General features: G+C 37.5%; 1 protein-coding gene across 1 annotated transcript; it reads left to right on the forward strand.

Moving 5' to 3' along the window:
- The first annotated feature begins 10,969 nt into the window (after positions 1-10,969).
- LOC124093296 (olfactory receptor 5A2) lies at positions 10,970-11,929 on the forward strand. Its single transcript, XM_046445698.1, has one exon. The coding sequence runs from the start codon at positions 10,970-10,972 to the stop codon at positions 11,927-11,929; it is 960 nt and encodes a 319-aa protein (XP_046301654.1).
- The last annotated feature ends 11,186 nt before the right edge of the window (positions 11,930-23,115 follow it).

Genomic DNA, 23,115 nt, shown 5'->3' on the forward strand with positions numbered 1-23,115 from the left:
AAATGGCAAACTGTGTATATTTATGGACACAGGTGATGTTCTGATGCATATACACATAGTAAAATAATTAAATTAGGCCTGTTAACATATCCTTCATCTCCCCTACTTATCATCTCCTAATAACCTGAGGACCTCTCTTTAGATCCACCTCCTGAAGGTTCTATTGCACACACTTTCCTTTCCAATAGTGGGGCCCAGCCTTTTAACATACAATCTTTGGGGTGACTTCATTCAAATTGTAGCAGGTTGTATTATGCCTCCAACTTTGTTCTTATTCAAGATTGCATTGACTATCTATGGTATTTTGTGGTTTTTTAGAATGCTTTCTTTCTATTTCTGTTAAAAATACCTTTGGAATTTTTATAAGAATTGTATTGAGTCTGGTTATAACTTTGGGGAATATGGATATTTTTACAATGTTAATTCTTCTAATCCATATTTCCATTTATTTGTATCTTCTTCAATTTATTTTATCAACATTGTATAGTTTTCAGTATACAGATTTTTCACTTTGTTAAATTTACTGTTAAGTTTTTTTGGTATGCAACTTATTATAAATAAGATTGTTTTCCTAGTTTCATGTTTGGATAGTTCACTTTTAGTGTATAGAAATAGTACTATTTTTTTTTGGTGTTGATTTTGTATCCTAAAAAATCCTGAATTTGTTAGTTCTAATGGCTTTTTTTGGTGGAGTCATTATAATTTTCTAAATATAAGATCATATCATCTGCAAACAGGGACAGTGTAACTTCTTCCTTTCTGCCTTGAATATCTTATTTCTTTTCCTTGCTTAATTGCTGTGACTGGGATTTAAAGTACTATGTTGACTAGAAGTAGGAGCGGGCATCTTTGTTTCATTCTTAATTTTAGCAGGAATGTTTTCTTCTTTTCACCATTGAGTATGGCTTCGGGCTTGCGTTACGTGCACTTTATTGTGTTTTGTTACATTCCTTCTATATGTAACTGCATGAGAGTTTTATTATGAAAGAACATTAAATTTTGTCAAATGTCTTTCTACATTTATTAAAATGATCATATAGTTTTTGACCTTCATTCCATTATTGTGGGTGTATCACATTTATGGATTTGTTTATGTTGAACCATCCTTACATTCCAGGGATAATTCCATTTGACGGTGGTGAGTGATTCTTCCAAAATACTATTGAATTCACTTTGCTACTATTTCATTGAGCGTTCTGTAATTATTTATTTATGACTATTCTTGGCTAGGTATTGTGTAATTCACTAGAGACATGTAAGAACTTTGCATGTGGGAATGAAGGGAAAGGAAGAGGGATTGGATAGGGAAAGACACTGAAATGAATCTGACCTAACTTTCCAATGTATATATTTGAATATACCACAGTGACTCTCACCATCATGTACATCCACAAGACAAAAATTAAAAAAAAACTATAGCAAAAAGCAGAAATATCAGTAGAGTAGAAGGGGAAAAAGAGGAGGGTGGAGGGGAGGAGAAGGGAAAGTGCTGAGGACTGAATTAGAATACATTATATTCCATGCTTTTGTAATTATGTCAAAATGAATCCTACTGCCATGTATAACTAAAAAGAACCAATAAAAATAATTTGCTCATATGATGCTTACACGATAATTAAGTTTCTTAAAATGAAATTCTCATTAAAGACAATCCTTGGAAAATCAAGCAACTGCTACACCTGATCATTATAGTAGTAATGATGATACCATAACTCTTAGATGGCTGGATATTTCTGACTTTACTGGAGCACTTAAAGAAATAAAGTAAAAAATTGGGATTTTAAACTCAGTCACTTCCCAATTAGACAACTATAGAGCCTCTATTGAATCTCCAAAATGAATATTTTATTTTTTGTAGGTTCAGAGTTGGTAAGATGTAAAACAAGCTCAATTTTTTATGGTGCAAGTCACAGAGCCTATTACATTAAATTTATGACATGTTTGAAAATATTAAGATCCTGAGATTTGGAATGAGGATGTTTAGGTAGACCCAAAGAAAGATGATCACCTTAAACCCTCAAGTGACTGATCCTTCCTAGCCATGGAAACAGTCTCTCTTGACCTGAGAAGAGGAAACCATTCCTTCCTTGATGATTATTTCTTAAATTCATATGAAGCAATTTCTTTACAAAGAGATACCTATTGATCTCAAGATCCACTAAACCAGCCCTGGTTGTCGCTGAACCATAATTAGGTTCAAATATCAGCATGTTCCAGGAGGACAAGAGTATGACCTTTGAGAAGAGAAATTATTTCTCCCAAGCTTGAAAGATATTGCAAAATTATTTGGGGAGTATCTTGGGAGAACATGTCCAGCAGGCTATAAAAATGTTAGCAAGAAGGACATTTTCTAACATTAGTTTGGGTACAATTTATTTATATACTCTGTATTTTGTATTTAATGTCTTAAATCATCTGGGAGTGGCTGTAGCACGGTATTTACTGGATTACATAGTAACCACTGCTGAATAGATCATTATGCCTGATATTTCCTAGTATAAGTCAGTGGAAAGAATCCAAAGTTTTAGGGAAATAAGCATATTAATTTGAGTTTATTATGCATAGTCTCCATACTATTTCCCCTCCAAACCATGTCTACCTACAGGACTAAGAGTAGGGCATTGAGGGGAAAGTGAGAGAAAGGAGAAGCAACATTTTTTTAAATTAGATCATTATAATTATAATTGGATTTATTTATTTATTTGGGAACCAGGGATTGAACTCAGGGAGACATTGCTACTGAGCCACATCCCCAGCCCTATTTTGTATTTTATTTAGAGACAAGGTGTCCCTGAGTTGCTTAGCTCCTCGCTTTTGCTGAGGCTGGCTTTGAACTTGTGATCCTCCTGCCTCAGCCTCCCAAGCCACTGGGATTACAGGCGTGTGCCTCCAAGCCTGACTAGGTTTGTTTTGAAAAAATTATACATCGAGGGAATTTAATATCAATCTCCATTCCCTTTTTCCCCCTCCCTTCCTCCTCCCCCTATTCTTCCTCCTCTGCTCTACTAAACTTCCTTTCTTTTACATATACATAAAGATGAAATTCCCTTTGGTACCTTTATATATGCATATAATGTGGTTTTATTAAATTCGTCCCCCATTTCCTCCTCTCTTACTTTCGTTCTCCTTCTTCTACTCCACTGATCTTCCTTGTATCTCTATGATATCCAATCTCATCCCCACTTTCTTTCCCTTGTGTTGCTCTAGCTTGGGCATATGAGAGAAAATACCGGACCCTTGATTTTTCTGAGTCTGGCTTATTTCACTCAGCATGATTGACAGCCCACATTTTTGAGAAGCACTGTGGTGGGAGGACAGTAACAGATGCTGTTATTTAGAAGGTTCCCTGATTTTGCTGAAGACAAGTGTCAGAGATGGGTGGACAAAATTAATATTGGAAAGCAGGAAAAGCTGTCTGAGTCTGTTTTTGTTTTCCACTTAGTAGCATGCATTTGAAATTCTCTCATACTGTTCTTGTGTGTCATTAGCAAGAATGAGTCCACTCATTTTTATTGTTTTATAAAATTCTATTGTATAGATAGAACACAATTTGTTTAATCATTCTGCAGTTTAGGGACATGAATGGTTTTTAGTTTGGGACCATTATGAACATAACCATAAAAACACTTTCAAACAGGTTTACTTGAGATATAGATTTTTATTTTTCTTGGGTAAATATCTAGAAATGAGATTGCTGGGTCATATGGCAAGGTTTTCCAGAGTGGTTGTATCATTTTCCATCCCATTCCTGTGTATGTGTGTGTGTGTGTGTGTGTGTGTGTGTGTTAGGGAAACAGAATGAGCATGAAATAATTAATTGTATTTTTCAATGATTCTCCCTTCCTCCCCCCCCGCCCCCATACATGTAGCTGGTATTCCTCAAAGTCTTGTCTCTAGTCCTCCATTTTCCACCCTCTGTACCCTCTATATCCTCTTTGCTCAGAATTGAAGTTAATAATGCAGTGTTAATCAATGTTCTTGCCCACAACAAGTGGAATACTAAAACATGACCATAAAAGTAGTCACAAAAGACATTTTCCAGGATCTTAAATTTGAATTCCAGATTCCTTTGAATTTCTTTTATTACCTTATATTCCTCTAAATTTCTTTTAGTGCTAGGAACCATTGGGGGTCTCTCGAATGCCTTTGTATAATTATCTACCATTGCAATATCTACCATTTTGCTTCTTTCCTGGTGTGGACTGGGATGGATTTCTACAGATACCCATCATATCACTAACACACCTTCAGTTTCAAGGCTGAGATGCTGGCATTGAAGACACAGGCATCTGCTCTGAGAGCATCATCCCCTGGTTCTGTCCAATTGGCCAGTATCAGCACTATTAGCAATTCAGTATCGCCAACACTCCTCAGTCTCTTCTCTCCACCATTCTTTTTCCAGTCCCTTTGTGTCAGGACTCAGGGATGTGAATCTGGGCTGGGCTGGAGGTGATTGAAGTGGTAGAAAACTGGCTCTTCCTAGAATCTCTTCTCCTTTGAAGCATGACCATCATCTTGAAACCAGAAGAGTTTCCTTTGGAATGCTCCCTTTGACTGTTCCCAAGGGAAATTCAGACCTGGGGACATGTAGTTGGAGGTAATGTTCAAAGATTTCTCAGAAAATTCATACTCAAGAATTGATTTAGAGGGAAAGGGAGAGAGAAGGGAAATTGCATGGTAATGGAAGGAGACCCTCAGGGTTATACAGTGGAGGGGGTAGAGAGAGAGGAGGGGAGGGGAGGGGAGAGGTGGGGAGGGGGGAGGGTGGAGGATGGGAAAGGCAGCGGAGCACAACAGACACTAGTATGGCAATATGTAAATCAATGGATGTGTAACTGATGTGATTCTGCAATCTGTGTATGGGGTGAAGGTGGGAGTTCATAACCCACTTGAATCAAAGTGTGGAATATGATATGTCAAGAAATTTGTAATGTTTTGAACAACCCACAATAAAAAATTTAAAAAAAAAAGAAAAAAGGAAAAAAAAAAGAATTGATTTATATGTGTCTCCAAATGACTCAATCTGTAGGAAAAATTTTGCACTAAAATTATCTTAAATCTTTATTACAATGTTTACTATAGCACTGATTAAGGGTGTTTTCATTTGATTTAGGAATCAACACCTAAAATATCCTAATGTTTCCTTTTCAGTTTAAGTCTTAGCTGGCAATTCCAAAAGAATCTAATCTCTTAAGTGCTTTTCAGGAGCATAACATTTACATTATTCACAAACAACTAGTTCTCATGAGATAATTAGGTATTTGAATAATAAAAACAACAAGTATAGCAAAAGTGTTATAAAAATAGTAAGATTCACTAAACCTCAAAGTCTTTTTAAAACCTCATTCAAGTTAGATGGCATTTTAATTAAAATATAGAGTTAGCTGGTATTTAATAAAAACGTATATATTAGCTTGGAACAGCAATTATATATTACCATCACCTTTATCTAAACATATTTTCTTATTATTTCAATGCACCATTTTCATTATGTTCAATAAGTTGCCCATCTCCCTGGTTTGGTATCTTCCTTGAAATTTAATTGCACAATCATATTGAGTTCAAGTGCTCAAGGAGCATCCGAACGGTTGTTGGAGCACAGTGAGCACATTATGGGTTTGGAGATGGTTTGATCCCTATTTGAGATGCTGGGATCTTAAGTTTTAATTAAAACTGACTACAATTTAGGAACACTTCCAATAGGTGGCAGCAGCATTCCACAGGGATCTAAACCAGCAGGGCTTTGTGCAGATAATAGTTTGCTAATATAGTTATCTTAGATATAATCATACTGTTTGGGATTTTTAGAGGTCATTGCTTTACCTCTTCAGAGTCAAAAAGAAGCCCAGAGAAATCAATAGCCCAATTTGTTACAGTATAATGGGGAATAGAATTCACATCCTCTGATTTCTAGGATGTGAATGTTTTCCTCTTTGCATATATATTTAAAAGATTTCTAAAACTTGTAAATTCACTTTTATCTTGGATTTAGTAGGGCTGCCTGGTAAAAGACTCTGGATCTACGTTGATCTGAAGTTTTTACTAGTTGCTAGTGGAAGAAATACAAACTGAGATTACGTTTCAAATTCCAATTTGAGAATGAAGATAGCATTTTACTGCTAAGCATCTCTGGAGTTTTCTGTGGTCTTTGCTTCAAAGCAACTCAAATAAACTCATTAAAACAACTACTCTAAAATGTTAAATGAACATAAAAGCAAATCATCTTTTAGGAGAATCTGCCAGAGAACATATTCTAAAGTACATGGAATCTTAGCAAGATAAATTTTGAGCTCAATCTTGAAGCACTGTTTTTTTTTTTTTTAATTTTTTTTACTGCTAAACATTTATAATTCTATGGGGAAAGTATTTGCCTTCATTTGCTGTTTGTCTTGATGCTCATTTTCCTATGATAAAACCACATAACATTAAATTAACACAAGGATTAGTCAGAGTTCTCTGGAAAGAACAACTTGGCTGTGTGTGGACGAATGGATAGATAGATAGATGATGGGATTTATTAGGGGATTTGACTTATGATTATGGGATGTTAGACAGTCCCACATCAGGTTGTCTGGAAACTGGAGAACCTGGAGGCAGTGGTTTATTCCAAGCCTGGACGCCCCACAACCAGGGAAACTGATGGTTACCTCTTAAGTCTGAGGCAAAGGCCTGAGAACCAGGGTTGGGGTTGGGCTGCTAATGCAAACTGCTGAGTCTGCAGGCTGGAGAACCTGGAGTTCTGATGTTCAAGGGTGTCTCAGCTCCAGAGGAGATATATAGAGAGAATTCACCTTTCCTCTGCTTTTTTTGTTCATCCTCAGCTGGTCGAATTATATCCACTCTCATTGGTGAGAGCAGATGCCCCTCATTTTGTTTAATGACTGCAATGTCACTCTTTTCCAGAACACCCTCACAGATGAACCCAGAAATAATGCTTTACCACCTATGTGGGCATCTCTTAACCCAGTCAAGTTGCCGCCCCAAATTCACCATGACACCATCTGAATCATTTTCAGGACACACTGAATAATGTTAAGTATACATGATGTTTTGCAATAGACTTGCTTTGCTACTTTTTGATATTTACTGAAACTTCTGTTATTTTAATCAAATTGGATTTTTTTTAAATAAAAGTATGCTGAGTTTATAGTTTTGTTCAGGGAGATTTAATAAGGTGACTTTCTTCCTCATTCTCAAATTTCTTATAGGATGGGTTGACAAATACATTGCATGTTTCTACTCTTCATTTACACATCTAATGGGAACATTGTTATATTTACAGATTGCTTTATAGTCTTAGGAGTCTTCAACTTTTATCTATTTTGCCATGACAGATTAAACCTATTGCTATTCTTTCTTATTAGCTTTTTCTAATCCTAAGAAAATGTCCAAATAAAAATTATGGGGTTCACTTTTAAATTTCTCAGATCTTAATTAACTTTTCATTGTTGGCTTCACCCTCTCAGCCTTGGGATCTCCTGGGCAATTTATCTCTAATCCTGGATAAGAAAGTTTATTTTGGCAAAGTTGCATGTTCATGTTCACAGTTGATTTGGGAAGTCATTGACCTCTTTTTATTTTAATGATCTCAGTTACTCAATTTCTTTCCATAAGTTAGCACTATTATCTTGTATATCAAAGGTCTCAGGAATGGTATTCCTTTGTAGAGAGTATTTTTGTCATTTATTCTTATCTTTTCAGACTAAGGATGGCTAATTTGATTTGCATGAAACAGAATAATTTTTTTGGGGGGAGAAAATGTTATTCCTGAAGAAAATACTTATCAAAACACAAAACTGATGTTTTAAAATATCAGACTTTCAGAGCTTCACAGGTCCTTGGAAAATGAGCACAATCTGCTCAGCCCAGAGGAGCTAATTCACTTTCCCGTAGTGACATGTGCAGGTTGTGACAGTGCCTGGAGCAGCACCCAAACCTTCAGGAGAAAGTGCATCATTGTCATCACATGGCCAATGAGTCACCATAAAACGTGAACTGCAAGAAAGATGCTTCTTGGCCAGACCCAACAGATGAAGTTAATGACACGTTTACATTCTTTCCATTATGAGTTAAGCCTTTCTTTTTTTTTTAAAAAAAGTTTTATTTGTAAAAAAATTTTATTGGTTCTTTTTAGTTATCCACCACAGTAGCATCCATTCTGACGTAATTGTACAAGGATGGAATATATTTTGTTATTCTTATCCACATCTTATTTAATTGTCACAACAACCCTCCTGGGGTAGTCATTATTATTATACCAGTTTTTGAAATGAAGAAGTTGATATGAAAGATTAAGCAACTTCACACGTTTATATTGATAAGATAGCAGCTTCTCAGTTAAAATTGAGATTTATATTGACAAGATAGCAACTTTCACACGTTTATATTGATAAGATAGCAATTTTCTCAGTTAAAAATCGGTGTCATTAACCACTGTTTTAGTACAGTGTGTGTTTTGTTTTTTTTTTAACTTCCAAGAAAAGGGATCATAAAGTAGAAGATTGCCCACTAACATGAAAGGAAGTAGGAAGTCTTTCTGAATCCAAATCAGTGAAAACTCAAAGGAGAATAAGACAGAGGACTGGAAAGAAGGTTCTGGTGGTTGGCCCCTTTCACCATCGCTCTAGAGAACAATTAGTCTTCTAACGATTGCTGGGATTTTTGCATTGGACCCTGGAGTGAGTGACAGAGGGTAGCCTCTTGGAGAAAGAGTGTGGTGACCTCTGCCCATTAAAAATAATGAACTCCCATAGGTCATTAGGAAGGCTTGGTAACAAGGATCCTGGATTCTACAAGCAGGTGTTTAAACAGAGGCCAGTATATAAAACATCGGCAGAACCAAAAAGCAGGCATAGAGCAGAAAGAAATGCAGATTAACTAAAGTTTTCAAAAGATGTGAAGGTTGCAAAGCAACCGATATATTTTTTTTTCTCTTGTAGCACAAGATCTCAGGACACTTCTGTCTAAAATAATCCCGTAAGTCCAGTTTATTTTCTCCTACCTCATTCATCCAACAAATGACAACTATAAATTCTCAGTCTATTCCACCTCTTATTTTTTTTTGAATTTGTTAATTTTTTTTATTATTGGTTGTTCAAAACATTACAAAGCTCTTGACATATCATATTTCATACATTAGATTCAAGTTGGTTATGAACTCCCAATTTTACCCCAAATACAGATTGCAGAATCACATCAGTTACACATTCACATTTTTACATAATGCCCTATTAGTAACTGTTGTATTCTGCAACCTTTCCTTTCCTCTACTATCCCCCCTCCCCTCCCCTCCCATCTTCTCTCTCTACCCCCTCTTCTGTAATTCATTTCTCTCCTTGTTTATTTTCCCATTCCCCTCACAACCTCCTCTTATTTTGTAAAAGGAGAAGAGTAGTTGCCACTTCCTGAAGCTGTGTGGAGAGGTAAATGGGTTTGTATAAATTGAGTCAGAACAGTGTCTGATACACCATAAGTACTAAATAAGTGTTCGTATTTAATTATGATTATTATATTATTATTTTTGTATTATATATTTTATTATTATAACAGATTAAATATAATAATCCATAGCCACTCTATTAAACTCTGAGAAAAAGCAATGAAAAGAATTAATTCATTCAATAAATATTTATTGGATTCATACATCCAAGACACTGTTACAGGTAGATAGATCCATAAACAGAACAGACAAAACTTTCTGAGAGAAGATTTCATTAACATAAGAAACACCAAACTCATCTTCTTTTCTTTCTTTTTTTTTATGGTCACAATAGATTGATGTCATGGTGAAGAACAGTCTTGGCTTTTTTCAGCTTTGACATTCAATCGGTGATTTATAGAGAACTTTCAAAGTTTTAGAAACTACAAAGTGAGAAGCAGTTTTTAATATGATGAGTGATGGAGAAACACAATCAAACAGTTACACTCAACCAAGCACGCATGGCCAAATTCCATACAAATGAAATACCAGCAAATTCCATTTTACCAATGAGTCCTCCCAGGGTACTTCTGCCTTTTTACACCCATTTATATTTCCTCATTTTGATCTCACATCAGGCCTTGCCCTGTCTTTCTCAATTGTCAAATGCAATGGGCTCACCTCATGTTTTCAAAGTGATAATCTGATGTGGCCTTCTAACATCAAAGTGGTCTTCCGCCGATCATTGTCCTTAACTATTTAACAAACCCTCTCTTCCCCCAGCTTTTCTTGTTAAGGAAATATAAGTTCTTGACCACCATGGTCAGCCCATTTCAATCAGCTCTGGGATGGCTCCCCATCTCTAACTCCATGATGGAAGCCAACTGGGCCAGTCCAAGTTTTATCTTTCTATGAATTTTATGTGAATTTTATTGTAAATTTGTCTAGTCCTTACCATATACACACAGATATACATATTTTTTTTTCTTTTCATTTTGCAGTGTAGAAGAATGATTTGGATGATTGGATTTCCTTTCCCCAAATGGAATACGTTAAAGATTATAGGCCATTGGAGTTCTTATATTGAAGATGTATAAAGCATAATTTTTTTAATCTTAATTTGGTTTATATTTTTAAGTCAGAAAGTCTAAGAGAGCCCCTAGGAAATCCAGTTCTAAAAGGAAATTGAAACTCCTCTGACTCAACCCTGCCATCTTGAGAAGTGAGGCTTTTAAGGGATGCGTGGCTTTCCACCGTCCTCACCTATGTAGGAATGGAGCTGAGGACAAAATCATCTTTCTGATCCTGGCCACTTTCTACTTCATTCATCAGAATCTTTTTTTTTTTCCAAGAAGACATATAACATAAAAATTTAAAATAACACCAAGGTATTATTTAACCCTGGCTTGCTCTGGGAAGATTTTTCTTGGAAGTTGGCGGGAATTGAAACGGGGTATTGACTGTACAATCTTCTAGGACATTTCTGTTCTTGTAATAATGAACACAATTGATCTGACACAAGGTTTCTTCTTTTCTTCATGCAGGACACCTATGGTGATACAAAGGAACAACACAGTTGTGACAAAATTCATCCTTCTAGGGTTCTCAGATCATCCTCAAATGAAGACTTCCCTTTTTGTGTTATTTCTGGGGATCTACCTCCTGACTGTGGCCTGGAACTTGAGTCTTATTGTCCTCATCAGGATGGACTCTCACCTGCACATACCCATGTACTTCTTCCTCAGTAACTTGTCCTTCCTGGACATCTGCTATGTGTCCGCTACAAGCCCCAAGATGCTTTCTGATATCATCACAGAGCAGAAAACCATCTCCTTTGTGGGCTGTGCCACACAGTACTTTGTCTTCTGTGGCATGGGGCTGACTGAATGCTTTCTCTTGGCCGCCATGGCCTATGACCGCTATGCTGCCATTTGCAACCCGCTGCTGTATGCGGCCCTCATCTCCCACACGCTTTGCTTAAAGATGGTGGCTGGCGCCTATGTGGGTGGGTTCCTTAGCTCTTTGATTGAGACATCCTCTGTCTATCACCATGATTTCTGTGGGCCCAACATGATCGACCATTTCTTCTGTGACCTTCCTCCGGTCCTGGCTCTGTCCTGCTCTGACACCTTCACCAGCCAGGTGGTGAACTTTATTGTGGGTGTTGTCGTTGGAGTGATATCTGTCCTTGTGATCCTCATTTCTTACGGTTATATTGTTGCTGCTGTCCTGAGAATTAGCTCAGCTAAAGGTAGGACCAAGGCCTTCAGTACCTGTGCCTCTCACCTGACGGCTGTGACCCTCTTCTATGGTTCTGGTCTCTTTGTGTACATGCGACCTAGTTCCAGCTACTCCCTGAACAGGGACAAGGTGGTATCCATATTCTATGCTGTGGTGATACCAATGATGAATCCCATCATCTACAGTTTTAGGAATAAGGACATTAAAAGTGCCATAAAGAAAGCTGTTCATATGGACAATGGGCTTTCTCAAAGGCATTCATTTTTTTGACTTTGGGCTAATATTCACAATAAAGCCATGAGCTGGGTCAGTGGTGCAGACATTTATGTGGTTTTGGACTATTGAATCTATGTAGTGATTTGTGTGGATCAAGCTCTTTTCCCCCTAAGACTCTATTAACCAATTTATCTATTGGTGATTAGAAAATAATTTGTCCATCGTTGGTTTCCAGAATTAACAGTGTTGCATAGCACAGTGTTTCCTGTGCTTGAGAATCATGGTGACGGTGAGCCAGTGTGTCTGATGGGGCTGTGTTAATGCTCTTTAGAGGTATTAAGGCAGCCAATCTGGTTTGAGCCTTACTGACTGAACATGTGGGGCAATTTCTTGATCAATTCAATCAACTACACAAGAAAGTAGTCACTCTAATCTAAATTTGAAAAATAAAACCAAGGAACTATTGTTTAACTCCAAAGTGACAGTTTTCTAACTAACATTCAAAGTTTGCTGAGGATTCTAAAGAGAAGCACATCCCCATTTAGGATGAAAAGCTCTCTGTTTTTACCAAGTTTGTGATCAATTCTATTTTATTTACTTACATTTTATGTGGTGCTAAGGATCAAACCCAGTGCCTCACGTGTCTAGGCAAGCACTCCACCACTAAGTCACAACCTCAGCCCCTTGTGATAAGTTCTAGATGAGAACTTAGCCAAGGAATTAAAGACTGTGATTTTTCTCTTTCACCTTTTCTCAGAATATATTATGTGTCTGTGAATGGGCAGTTAAGAACTGATAAACATATTCAGCTATGGTGTTTCTTGGGTACTCACTAAATAAATGAGAAAATAATATCTGTGTGTCCTTGGACAAGTCCCTTGGGCTGTGTGGGTCTCAGTTCCTCACCTATAAAATAGGAGTAATTGTAACTGCAATTATCCTCTAGTCTTATGAAAAATTAAATGACTCATTCAAATAAACACTTAGAATAGTGCCCTGCATACAGTAAGTGTTCAAGAGATGCTGTTATGATGATGTGATGATTTATTACAGTCTAAGCCAAAGGAATAGAAACATTTTATGGCTATTTGAAACAAGATAAGACATGAGTGTCTTTAGGGAGGGCTGGCTAGCAGGAGAACTCACTTTAGTGAAGCTGCCGCAATCCAGGGTGTGGTTATCATTTGTGCAACCTCCTTCAAAACATCTTTTCCAGATGGACTGGAGTTAACCAAGTTCAGAATAGCTCACTGCATAAGTCAGAATGCTATTTTTAGCTTTCAGGGAAGAACAAACTGCCAAGATTGTACTTGTGGGAGGGGTATAATTCTCCATATGCTGAAGAAACCACACAGGGAGGCAAATTACAACTAAAATCCTATTTGGAGAGAGAGGAATCAAAGCCACTTGGATAGGTGTGTCAGCACCTGATATGCCCAACGTCAGGTCCTTCCAGCTAGAGTCTCTAGGCCAGGACGCTGCCAAGTGTTCCCAAACATTCTCTTTCCTCTCTCCCAGAGGACTATCTTCCCTTCTAAGCACTGCACTATGAATAGATAAATGAATGGACAGTTTTTCATTATTTTGTTCAAGTAATATCTTTTTCCTGTTATGTACTTTATTTGTCTGTGATGGGCTGATTTTATGGTTTGATCTGGAGAGTTTTGCAGACATCTGATTGTTGTCCCTAGGTACCACTAGTGTTCCCTGAACTTTTTTTGTAATTCTGCATAATTACACACTCATGAAATAGTGAGTGTGTTTATTAAACAGACTCTGATGAGGTTTTTACCTTTTTTGCTTAATATGAATAGTCTCTCTTTTTTTTAAAGAGAGAGAGAGAATTTTTAATATTTATTTTTCAGTTTTCAGTGGACACAACATCTTTAGTTTATTTTTATGTGGTGCCGAGGATCGAACCCAGCACCCCGCACATGCCAGGTGAGCGCGTTACTGCTTGAGCCACATCCCCAGCCCAATATGAATAGTCTCTTATCTGTCTCATCCTTAAATTAGACAAACCTGGAGCTTGCCTATTCTTCGATGTTCCACACAAATAAGGTATCACTTCCATTTTACTTTTGCCTGTGTTCAGATAACTGATCTGGACCTCCCTGACCTAAAACCAAGCAGGAACAGCCTAACTGTCTTGCACATAAAGAGATATACCATGCACCCTAGTTTTCCCCCTTCAGCTTGATCTATGACTATCTTTACTGAATTTTCAGTGTCTTGTCCACGGAGATAAACCAACTGTTGCTTCGTTTCCATCCTCTCTTTCCTTTATTTCTGACTGACACCTTTTATTGTGCCATGTTGTTTATGAGGTCCCGTTTCTTACAAGCAAAGAAAAAGCTACAACAGTCTTTTGCGATCGTGACTTGGAATCTGCACAAACTGGATGTGGCAGTATCTCCCTTCAGTTTCTAGACCAGATGACTGGCACTGTTTAGTGGGAAGACAGACAGACCACAGCCTTTGATGGGACCACATTCTACAAATAAATAGGCAGCCAAGTTCTGAAATAGAACTATGATCTCAGACTGGACTTTGATCCAGTCAGCATCTGTAGAAAAATCAGCATGCATAAATTGTCACTTTGGTATTGTATGGTACTTTTGTGTTTGTTCTCATAAAACCTTTTGTGAAAAAAGAGGTTGGGTTGTTTTCATCTTATAAAATCCTTAAGGAGCAAACTGGATCCATCTGGTCCAGAAAGAGGAAGTTGGAAAGTCAGACATACACTGAATTTCAGTTCATGTTCTACCAACTGTTAAGCTAAGGATATAGCCTGGCAGGGGGGCATCTAACTTTTCCCTTGACCCTCAGTCTGCAGCACAATTGGAGGTGAGACTCCATTTGGCCTGGGCTGCTGCTGGAAAGTGCCCTGTGACTCAATCAATAAGAAGTGGGAAGAAAAGTCCTGCACCAGCCCAATCTTTCCTCTCTCCTTTCATGTATCTTGTGATGGATACTCTTGACAATGGGCTGTGTTGTCTGTATTACCTGCATTGGATGCTATTTTTTTTTAAAGCTCCTTTTTTTACCAGAAGGCAAAGCAAGAATTTTTTTTTTTGTTTCACATTCTTATGGCTTTCAGCTCTTGGAAGGTTCTGGAATTGTTTTTCATCACCCATGCTATCCCTGGTAGTTTTCTAACAAACAGGAGCTTGTGCATGAGGTTTTCCTGCTTTAGCCAGTTTAGCACCTTTATTAGGAATTTTTGTCCTTCTTTATTTATTTAGTTTAATTTCATAGTTATAATTAGCTTTAACTCACCATTACATTTTATTTTTAATTGATATTATTTTAATTGATAGATCATAATTACACATATTGACACAGTGAGCTTCTCTGTTGTATGTGGAATGATGAAATCAAGCTATTCAACATCCTTATGCTTTTTTCTGGTTGATATTCATCACGTGTTATGTTTTGGATGACTGTCCTCCAAGGTACGTGTGTTAAAGGCTTGGTACCCAGGAGCGTGCTGTTAGATGGTGGTGGAACCTTTGAGAGATGGGGTCTAGTGGAAGATCACCGGCTGAGGGCATGCTTTGGAGGGGGATTTTGGGATTTCTCTGTCTCTCTCTCTCTCTCTGCTTTCTGAATCATGATATGAGCAGTTTGCTCTGTTAATGGCATCTGGAACTCCCGCCAGAGGCTCAAAGCAATGGTATGGCCCAGTCTTGGACTATACTCTCTAGAAACCATGAGCTAAACAAACCTTTTAGCTTTATAAGTTAATCACTGCAGGTATTCCATTGTAATAATGAAAAGCTAATATAGCATGACTAATATACAAGCTGAATTTGACACTATCCTTTTTGTATTCTCAAAGTAAGTGACCTCTTGGAGTTTGTAATGGGGTTTGGAGTAGAATGGGGAGGAATCTTGCTTCAGTAAATCTTTCTGTGATATTATCTACCTGTTTTAGATTTCAGAGAGAAAGGGGAAGGGAGGAGGGAAAGGAAAGGGAGAAAAATTGGGGAATGATATTATCCAAAATACATTGTTATATTATTTGCATGTATGAATATGTAACACTGGATCCCACCATTATGTGTATCTATAATTTACCAATAAAAATAAGGAAAAATTTAAAACCTTAAAAAAAAAGAGGAAGGGGAAGGTGGTTTCAATGCACACTCTTGGTCACTGTGGCTTCTATCACTAAAGACTGGATTTTTCTGTTCTGAAATTTGAACAGTGTCTGCCACATCCTGTGGGCTTAATCAACTTTTGCTGAATAAATGAATTAACCTTTGTATTCTAATACAAATCAGTATTTTGGTTCATACTGAGTTAAAATTATCATATTACTTTTACTCAGCAAAGTTCCTGCAAGTGTTAACAAACAAATAAAATGAAGGAAAGTTTTTGGTAGATTTCTGAGGGAAATATGGTCATCATGACTATTTAGTTTTAGGCTATATTCGATTACAACAACGTGTATCCATTTTCCATTTTTTTGTTGTTTTAAAAAGAGTTGGCTTTTTATAGTGAAATTAATCAAAATTATTTATTAGTAGGGCTTGTCTTTCAGATCAATTAAAGAGTGTAAGTAAAGTTATTTTGGATCCTATATTTACGATGTAGACTTCTTCAGTTTTCTAATCTACTCTGATAAAATGCAATTTAGTTTTTAAAACTTTAATTATAATTTTAGGATGAAAGTAAAAGGTGATTTTCTCACACCTTAAGTATTCATACACACGTACAATACATAGTTATTATTCAGGAATCAGTGCTTAAAAACATTACAATATGCTTTTGAGTAAACAGGGATGAGAGTAGTTAGATAACAGTATAAACCAATTTTTATGAGCAGAGATGATAATTAGAAAACCAGGATGAAATGAATGTGATTAAAAATATATAAACACACAAAAAGTTCCATTTCAAGGGCAATAAAGGGAACTTAAAACAATTTTTCTACCTAATGATATATCAGTAAACAACAAATATTAAAATAATTTAAAAATCACATTAGCTGAATATTGGGGGATATAAAGTGAGCAATGGGGTACAGTCACCTATTTCTAGCAAGAATATGAAATGGTCTAAAATTTTTGAAAATATCATTGTAATATTTGGTTACAAAACATAGACCAAATCCACAAATTATTTCTTTCTGAAGTTTGTCTAAAACGACAGTAAGTTTAGAAACCACCATGTTGTGGAGAACAAGAGAAAAAATATCCCAAATTGGAAGCTGGAAAGTGAATGTATGGGAGATAACGAATTCAAGATTCAACAAATCCTTGAGCTGTGGTGCGGGTGTGTGTGTGTGGGGAACCAGGAAGAAGCAAGTTGATTCTCATTGCATGACCCCAGAGAGGATCAGAAGTGGAAGGTACTAGGAACCTGCATGGAGCAGGTGGTGCTTACACTAGGGGTTTAGTTGAAAATCTACCAAGAAACAAGTAGATTGGCACCTTTCTCAACCCCTATCATCCCTCCAATGCTGTAGGAGAAGACTTATTCTAGGGAGACTTATTTCCTAGAGAACTGAAGCAGGGACTGTGGGCTCCAGACCTTCAGCTATACCTAAGGGGGAAAGGTAAAAATAGAAGCATAAGATTGTATCTACATAGTGAGATGCTTGAGCCTCCCGCCTCCTCACAACACCACACACCTTCCATCCACTCTATCAACTCTTAGAACACCCATGACGAGGTTGGTATTTCCTAGACAGAATGCTGGAGGATTCAATTCAACACAGAGGAAAAACCTTCCCCAGAGAAAACAACTAGTGATGCGTACAGCAGAGATCCATCAAAGCAGTTGAAAAGCCCCTGCCAATCACCTGGCAGAAAGACCATGAGGGGACAATTGCTGACCGTGAATAGTAAGCTTCAGATTTTCTTTTTTTTAAAAAACAGGCATTATTTCTAAAAGCAGTTTTAGTCTCAGAGCAAAATTGAGCAGAAGGTACAGAGATTTCCTAGATATTCTCATCCCTACACACGCATAGCCTTCTCCATTATCAACATCCCCCACTAGAGTGTGACTTTGTGACAACTGATAAACCTATAGGGGCACAGGATTATCCCCCAAAGTCCATAGTTCACATTAGGGAACCCTCATGGTGGTGTTCATTCCGTGGGTTTTAACAAGTGTATGAGGACGTGCATTCACTATTACGGTTTCACACAGAACAGGTTCACTGTCCTCAAAGTCTATTGACAGGGAAAAGTGCTCTGTCTATTCATCCCTTTCTGCTTCCTCAGAACCACTGATCTCTTTAATGTCCCCATAGTCTTACCCTTTTCCTGGATGTCATATAGCTGGATGTACTTTTGTAGCCTTTGCAATTGGCATCTTTCACTCAGTAATGTGCACTTAAGGTTCCTCCATATCTGGTTTATGTAAAACAGTTTAATGTTATATTCACTTTTCTTTCTTTGTTGAAACTTTTAAATGATTAGGCAATGCAGGTAGCAATCTGTTTACAGCTAAAGTGGAATGAAACTATTCTAATTGGGGTTTTTCCTTTTGTAATATATTTTTAAGAACAGAATATGCAACACCCAACTATTCTACTATGGTTTACTATAATGGGGATGAGAATAGAACTGTTTTATAGGAGTGTGATACCAGATCTTCTTTTTAGTACCTCAATCTGCAATGTGAAAGCATAATTGAAGATCCACAGATTTTATTCCCCCTATAAAAACAGGGAGAAAATGAACTTTTGACAAAAATTGACATCTAGGAAGTATAAGAATGTGTAAAGAGCAAAATTCCAAAGTTAATATAATTTTGTACTAGAGAATTTAAATTAAAGGTGATAAAAAGGGTGCTATATATGAAACACGTGGAGATGGAACCAAGAATTTTTTTCATTTATAAGCATTAAAACTACTTGATTTTAAAATTATGTATAATTGATATTTATTGCATAGATAGCTAAATTATAAAAACGTAGTGGTTCATCAATAATCATTCTCCCTGAAGAGTTCATTAAAACTTTTTGTGAGGGAAGATTTTTTTCCTATTCTCAGTCATCTTTCTTTGACTGGGATCAGATCTAACTCTGAGTTCAAAAGTGAATTCAAGAGTCAATAAATCCGCAAGTTGTGGGTTTAAGTCAGTCAACAATAAATGAGTCAACAACAACAAAAAAAATCAACATATAAGTCAGTCAACAAATAAATGACTATTTGCTATGGTTTAAACAAGTGTCTCCCTGAGGTCCACATGTAAAGACTTGGTCCACAAGCTGTCAGTATTGAAGATACCATGGACCTTTGATAGGTGGGACCTTAGGTGGTCTTTTGGTTATTGGGTATGTGCTCTTGGAGGGCCTGTGGGACCCTAGTCTCCTCCTCTTTCTGCTTCCTGGCTTGTGATGTGAACACTTTCTCTGACATGCCCTACCATGATATACTTCCTTTGCCAGAGGCCCAGACGTATGGGGCTGCCTAATCTTGAATTAGAACCTCCAGATGAGGAGCCAGATGAAATCTGTCTTTACTTCATCAGTGTCAAGCATTTCATTATGCTGATCTAAAGTTGACTACCCTTTCAACTAGCTTGAGGTGGACCATTGGATAAATGAAGTAAGAAAGAAGCAAGGAGATGTTCACTGTAGCATCTAGAAAACGTCTTATCTGTGGTTTCTATTAGAAAAGAGGTTCTTTTCTTTTGCATAGGTGATACTGAGTGTTATGGTTTGGATGTGATGGGTTCCCAAAATCTCACTTGTGAGACAATGCAAGAAGGTTTAGAGGAGACAGGATTGAGTTATGAGAGCCTTAAACCCATCAGTAAATGAATCCCCTGATGGATTCACTGGGTGGTAAATGTAGGCAGGTAGGTGTAGCTGGGGGAGGTGGGCCACTGGGGCCTGCCTTTGGGGTATATATTCTGTCTGTGGCGAGTGGAGTCTTTCTCTCTGCTTCCTGATCATCATGTGAACTGCTTCCCTTCTCCACACTCTTCCACCATCATGATCTACCTCATCTCGAGCCCTGAGGAACGGAGCTGGCTGTCTATTGACTGAGACCTCTGAAACTGGGAGCCCCCATATAAACTTTTCCTCCTCTAAAGTTGTTCTTGTCAAGTCTTTCAGTCATAGCTGTGAAAAAGCTGACTAAAACAGCGAGGCTAAGATCTGCAACTTATACACCAATTTTGCTAATACGAGGGAAATTTGCAATAGGATGGAAAAATTGTTGCACAACTCATACGACTAGTATTTGAACCCCTAGATCAGATGTTCTCTGATTACCTCTGTTTCCTGAGTCAAGAGATTCATTTTATTGTTTCAATAATAAGTGGTCTCTAGTCTCAGTATATTAATTGTCTATTGTTCTACAACAAATTATTACAAAACTTGGCAGTTTAAAACAACAAGAGAAGAAAAATGCCTAAGAAAATTAAGGCATAGACAATTGGTCTTTATAATACACCCATTGAAAATTAATAGTTATAAGGAACTCAAGGAGTTTTGACACACAACTCATAAATTCTGATATTCAAGAAACAAAATTTTCATTATCATTCCGTAGTTCTATTTCTACTTTGTGCTCTCTCTCTCTTTTTTTCCTACTGGGAACAAAGTAATCAATTTGAGATAGTTCTTACAGTTTTGTGTCTAGGGTTCACATGGCTTGAATGAGGCTTGAGCATTGGGGGCATTTGGTCCTTGACCTCTCCATATCAGCAGTTCCTCATCAGGTTGCCAGCTGCCAAGTCACAAATGGGTTGCTGCTAAATTCCCTTCATTCCCATTTTCAAATACTATTAAATCTGATGACTGATGCTCACAACCATTTTTTTTTTAAAAAAAATTTTAGTTGTAGATGGACACAATACTTTTATTTTGTTTATTTATTTTTATATGGTGCAGAGGATTGAACCCAGTGACTTACCTGTGCTAGGTGAGCACCCTACCACTGAGCCACAATCCCGGCCCAATCACAACCATTTCGATTCAATGAGAATTGTTCTGTTTCTTCCATCCTTAAAAATGTGCAGGAAACTGAGAGATGCAATACCTCCCTGCCCGGCACCATCTTACCTGGATCCTCCATGACTGTATTTTCTGAAGTTCCTGCCTCCTAACCCAGGCCCTAAACAAAAGATGAGGACCTATTTGCTCTTGGTGTCTCCAAACTTAGGTGATAGTTCTGCCATCTCTCTGGGATCCATGAACCATTCTGAAGACTCACTTGTGATTTTGGCCTTATCACTTCTTTTCAAGAGACGCTGTCACATCTTTTCCCTGAGGCTTGAGAACTGAACAACACACCTGCCTAAAGAGAGAATGGTCGTAAATAGTGTTCTGTTACATTTAGCAAAGTAAACATTTTTAAAAGAGTGTTGGATGGAGATAAAACAGGAGATGAAAGCCATGTTAGGATCCTGAGGAGAGCTGAATTTTCATCTATCTCAATAAGGTTGTTTCATCTTCTCCATAGCCTTGACTCTTTCACTCCAAGATGTTCTTGCCATGTAGCATCCAGTGTGTTTCTAAAAGAAAAGCCAGAAGCTGAGTACCAAAGGACATGAGCTTAGTTCCTGTTAGCTGTGGGTTGCAAAGCGAGAGTCTCTTCTCTTCCTATGCATCTGGAGACAAGATGGCGGGTCTGGTGGGGGGATGTGGAAGGGGTCTCTTTGGGGTATGTTTTGAGGATAGTAAGTATTATTTTATCTCTCCAAGACTTCCCACACACTTTGCCCAGTTCTTCCTCTTTTCCTCCTTGTCTCTGCCCTTCTTATGCTCCTTCTCTTTTTCTCTAATTTTCCATCTCCCCCCGTTCTCCCCCATTTTTTTTTAAAAAAATCCTTTAAACCAAGTAGCTAGTGTCTGGAGAGAGAAGAAGTGACCTGTTTATATTTTTCCTTGCCTACTCCAAATGTCTGTGAAGTCTCTGTGAACATGATCCATCTATGGAGTTCCATCTAAAATTAAAGAAAAAAATTTAAAAATTGGCTCAGAATTAGAAAGCAGAGAATTGAGAATTCATCTGCTGCAGATTCTGACTTAGAATTGCTGAGCATTTCTACTTCCTGGTATTTTTTTCCTAGACAGAAATTTATGATAATAGCTCCTATGCTGAGGTGACATGATTTACTTTATGTATAACAAGGTTGAAAGTTATCAGCCCCTTGATTCCTCTAAGAGGGAAGGAGGGTTCTTTGATATCAAAATGCCTCAAAAGATTAACACCCTCTGGAGAGATGGTGGAGCCTAAGCAAGGGACCAATTCCTAGAGTTGGTCTCTCCTCTATTACCCAGGAGAGCAGTTATTTACACCTTGCTTGATTTTAATTGATACTTATTTGTTGCAAGTTGTGCTCTCAAATCCTTTCTTAGATGTGGTGGAGAAAGTTCATAAGCACTTAAGGCCCTCTTCTTCCATGACTGTATCATTTCTGAAGGAGTTTGGGTGAGTCATTGCTAACTATAAACTATGGGCTCAACTCAGCAAATGGCAAAATGAGATGCTCTCAGAACCTGGGAGGTAAAATATCTGTTGGCCATTTCTCAATACCTGGGAACACCATGAAGTAAAAGGAGGTGGATCACAGAAGAGGAAATCTTCAAAACTCTTGGGTGAGTCCCTTAGAGATTTTGCAATAAGGAATGTCAGGGACCTAGGATCAGGTGGAATTTCACAAATTTACAAATCACTTAGTTTTATTGTCCTTCAAGTCCAAGTTTCATTAGGGAGCCACTTTAATGGCTGCTCCTTCTGTCTGAAAAGCAGATCTGTGATCTGTGGAAGGATGAGCTAAATAGGTAGGTGGTATCAATACACTAGCACACAAGGAGCGGACATGGGCTGGAAAACTTTGGACTCATTTAAAGTGAGAGAACACAGAACCAGAAGAGTCATGGGTTATTTGTGAGGGGCTTATCCTTCCTGACCTGTTCCATTTAAGAAGTTAAATGTGAGCTATCTATGGAAGACTCTATGGAGGGTATTGTTCTTGAATCAAGTGGATCCATTGAGGCTTGGATGAACACCGCGTTAAGTTCTAGAAGTGTAGTATGCCTTTTGCTTTGGCACATGAGGGTGCTTACAGATAACCGTAAAGTACTGTATATTTCAAAAGTCCAGAAGAAACAAGTTGAGTTTATATCATAAATGATAAATGTTTGAGGAGATAAATATGTTTAATCTTATTTAACTGCTGTATAATGCGTATGTATATTGAAACATTACATTGTTCCATATCAGCATGTAACATTTTAATGTTTTATGCATTGATTAAAAAAACTCATG

This window comes from Marmota monax, unplaced genomic scaffold (assembly GCF_021218885.2).
Source record: "Marmota monax isolate L192 unplaced genomic scaffold, Marmota_monax_Labrador192_F-V1.1 WCK01_AAM20220418_F8-fsc00038, whole genome shotgun sequence".
Lineage (NCBI taxonomy): Eukaryota > Metazoa > Chordata > Mammalia > Rodentia > Sciuridae > Marmota > Marmota monax.

Bases quoted from the DNA above. Each gene is read 5' to 3' on its own strand.
- LOC124093296 (XM_046445698.1), top strand. From the start codon at position 10,970: ATGGTGATACAAAGGAACAACACAGTTGTGACAAAATTCATCCTTCTA.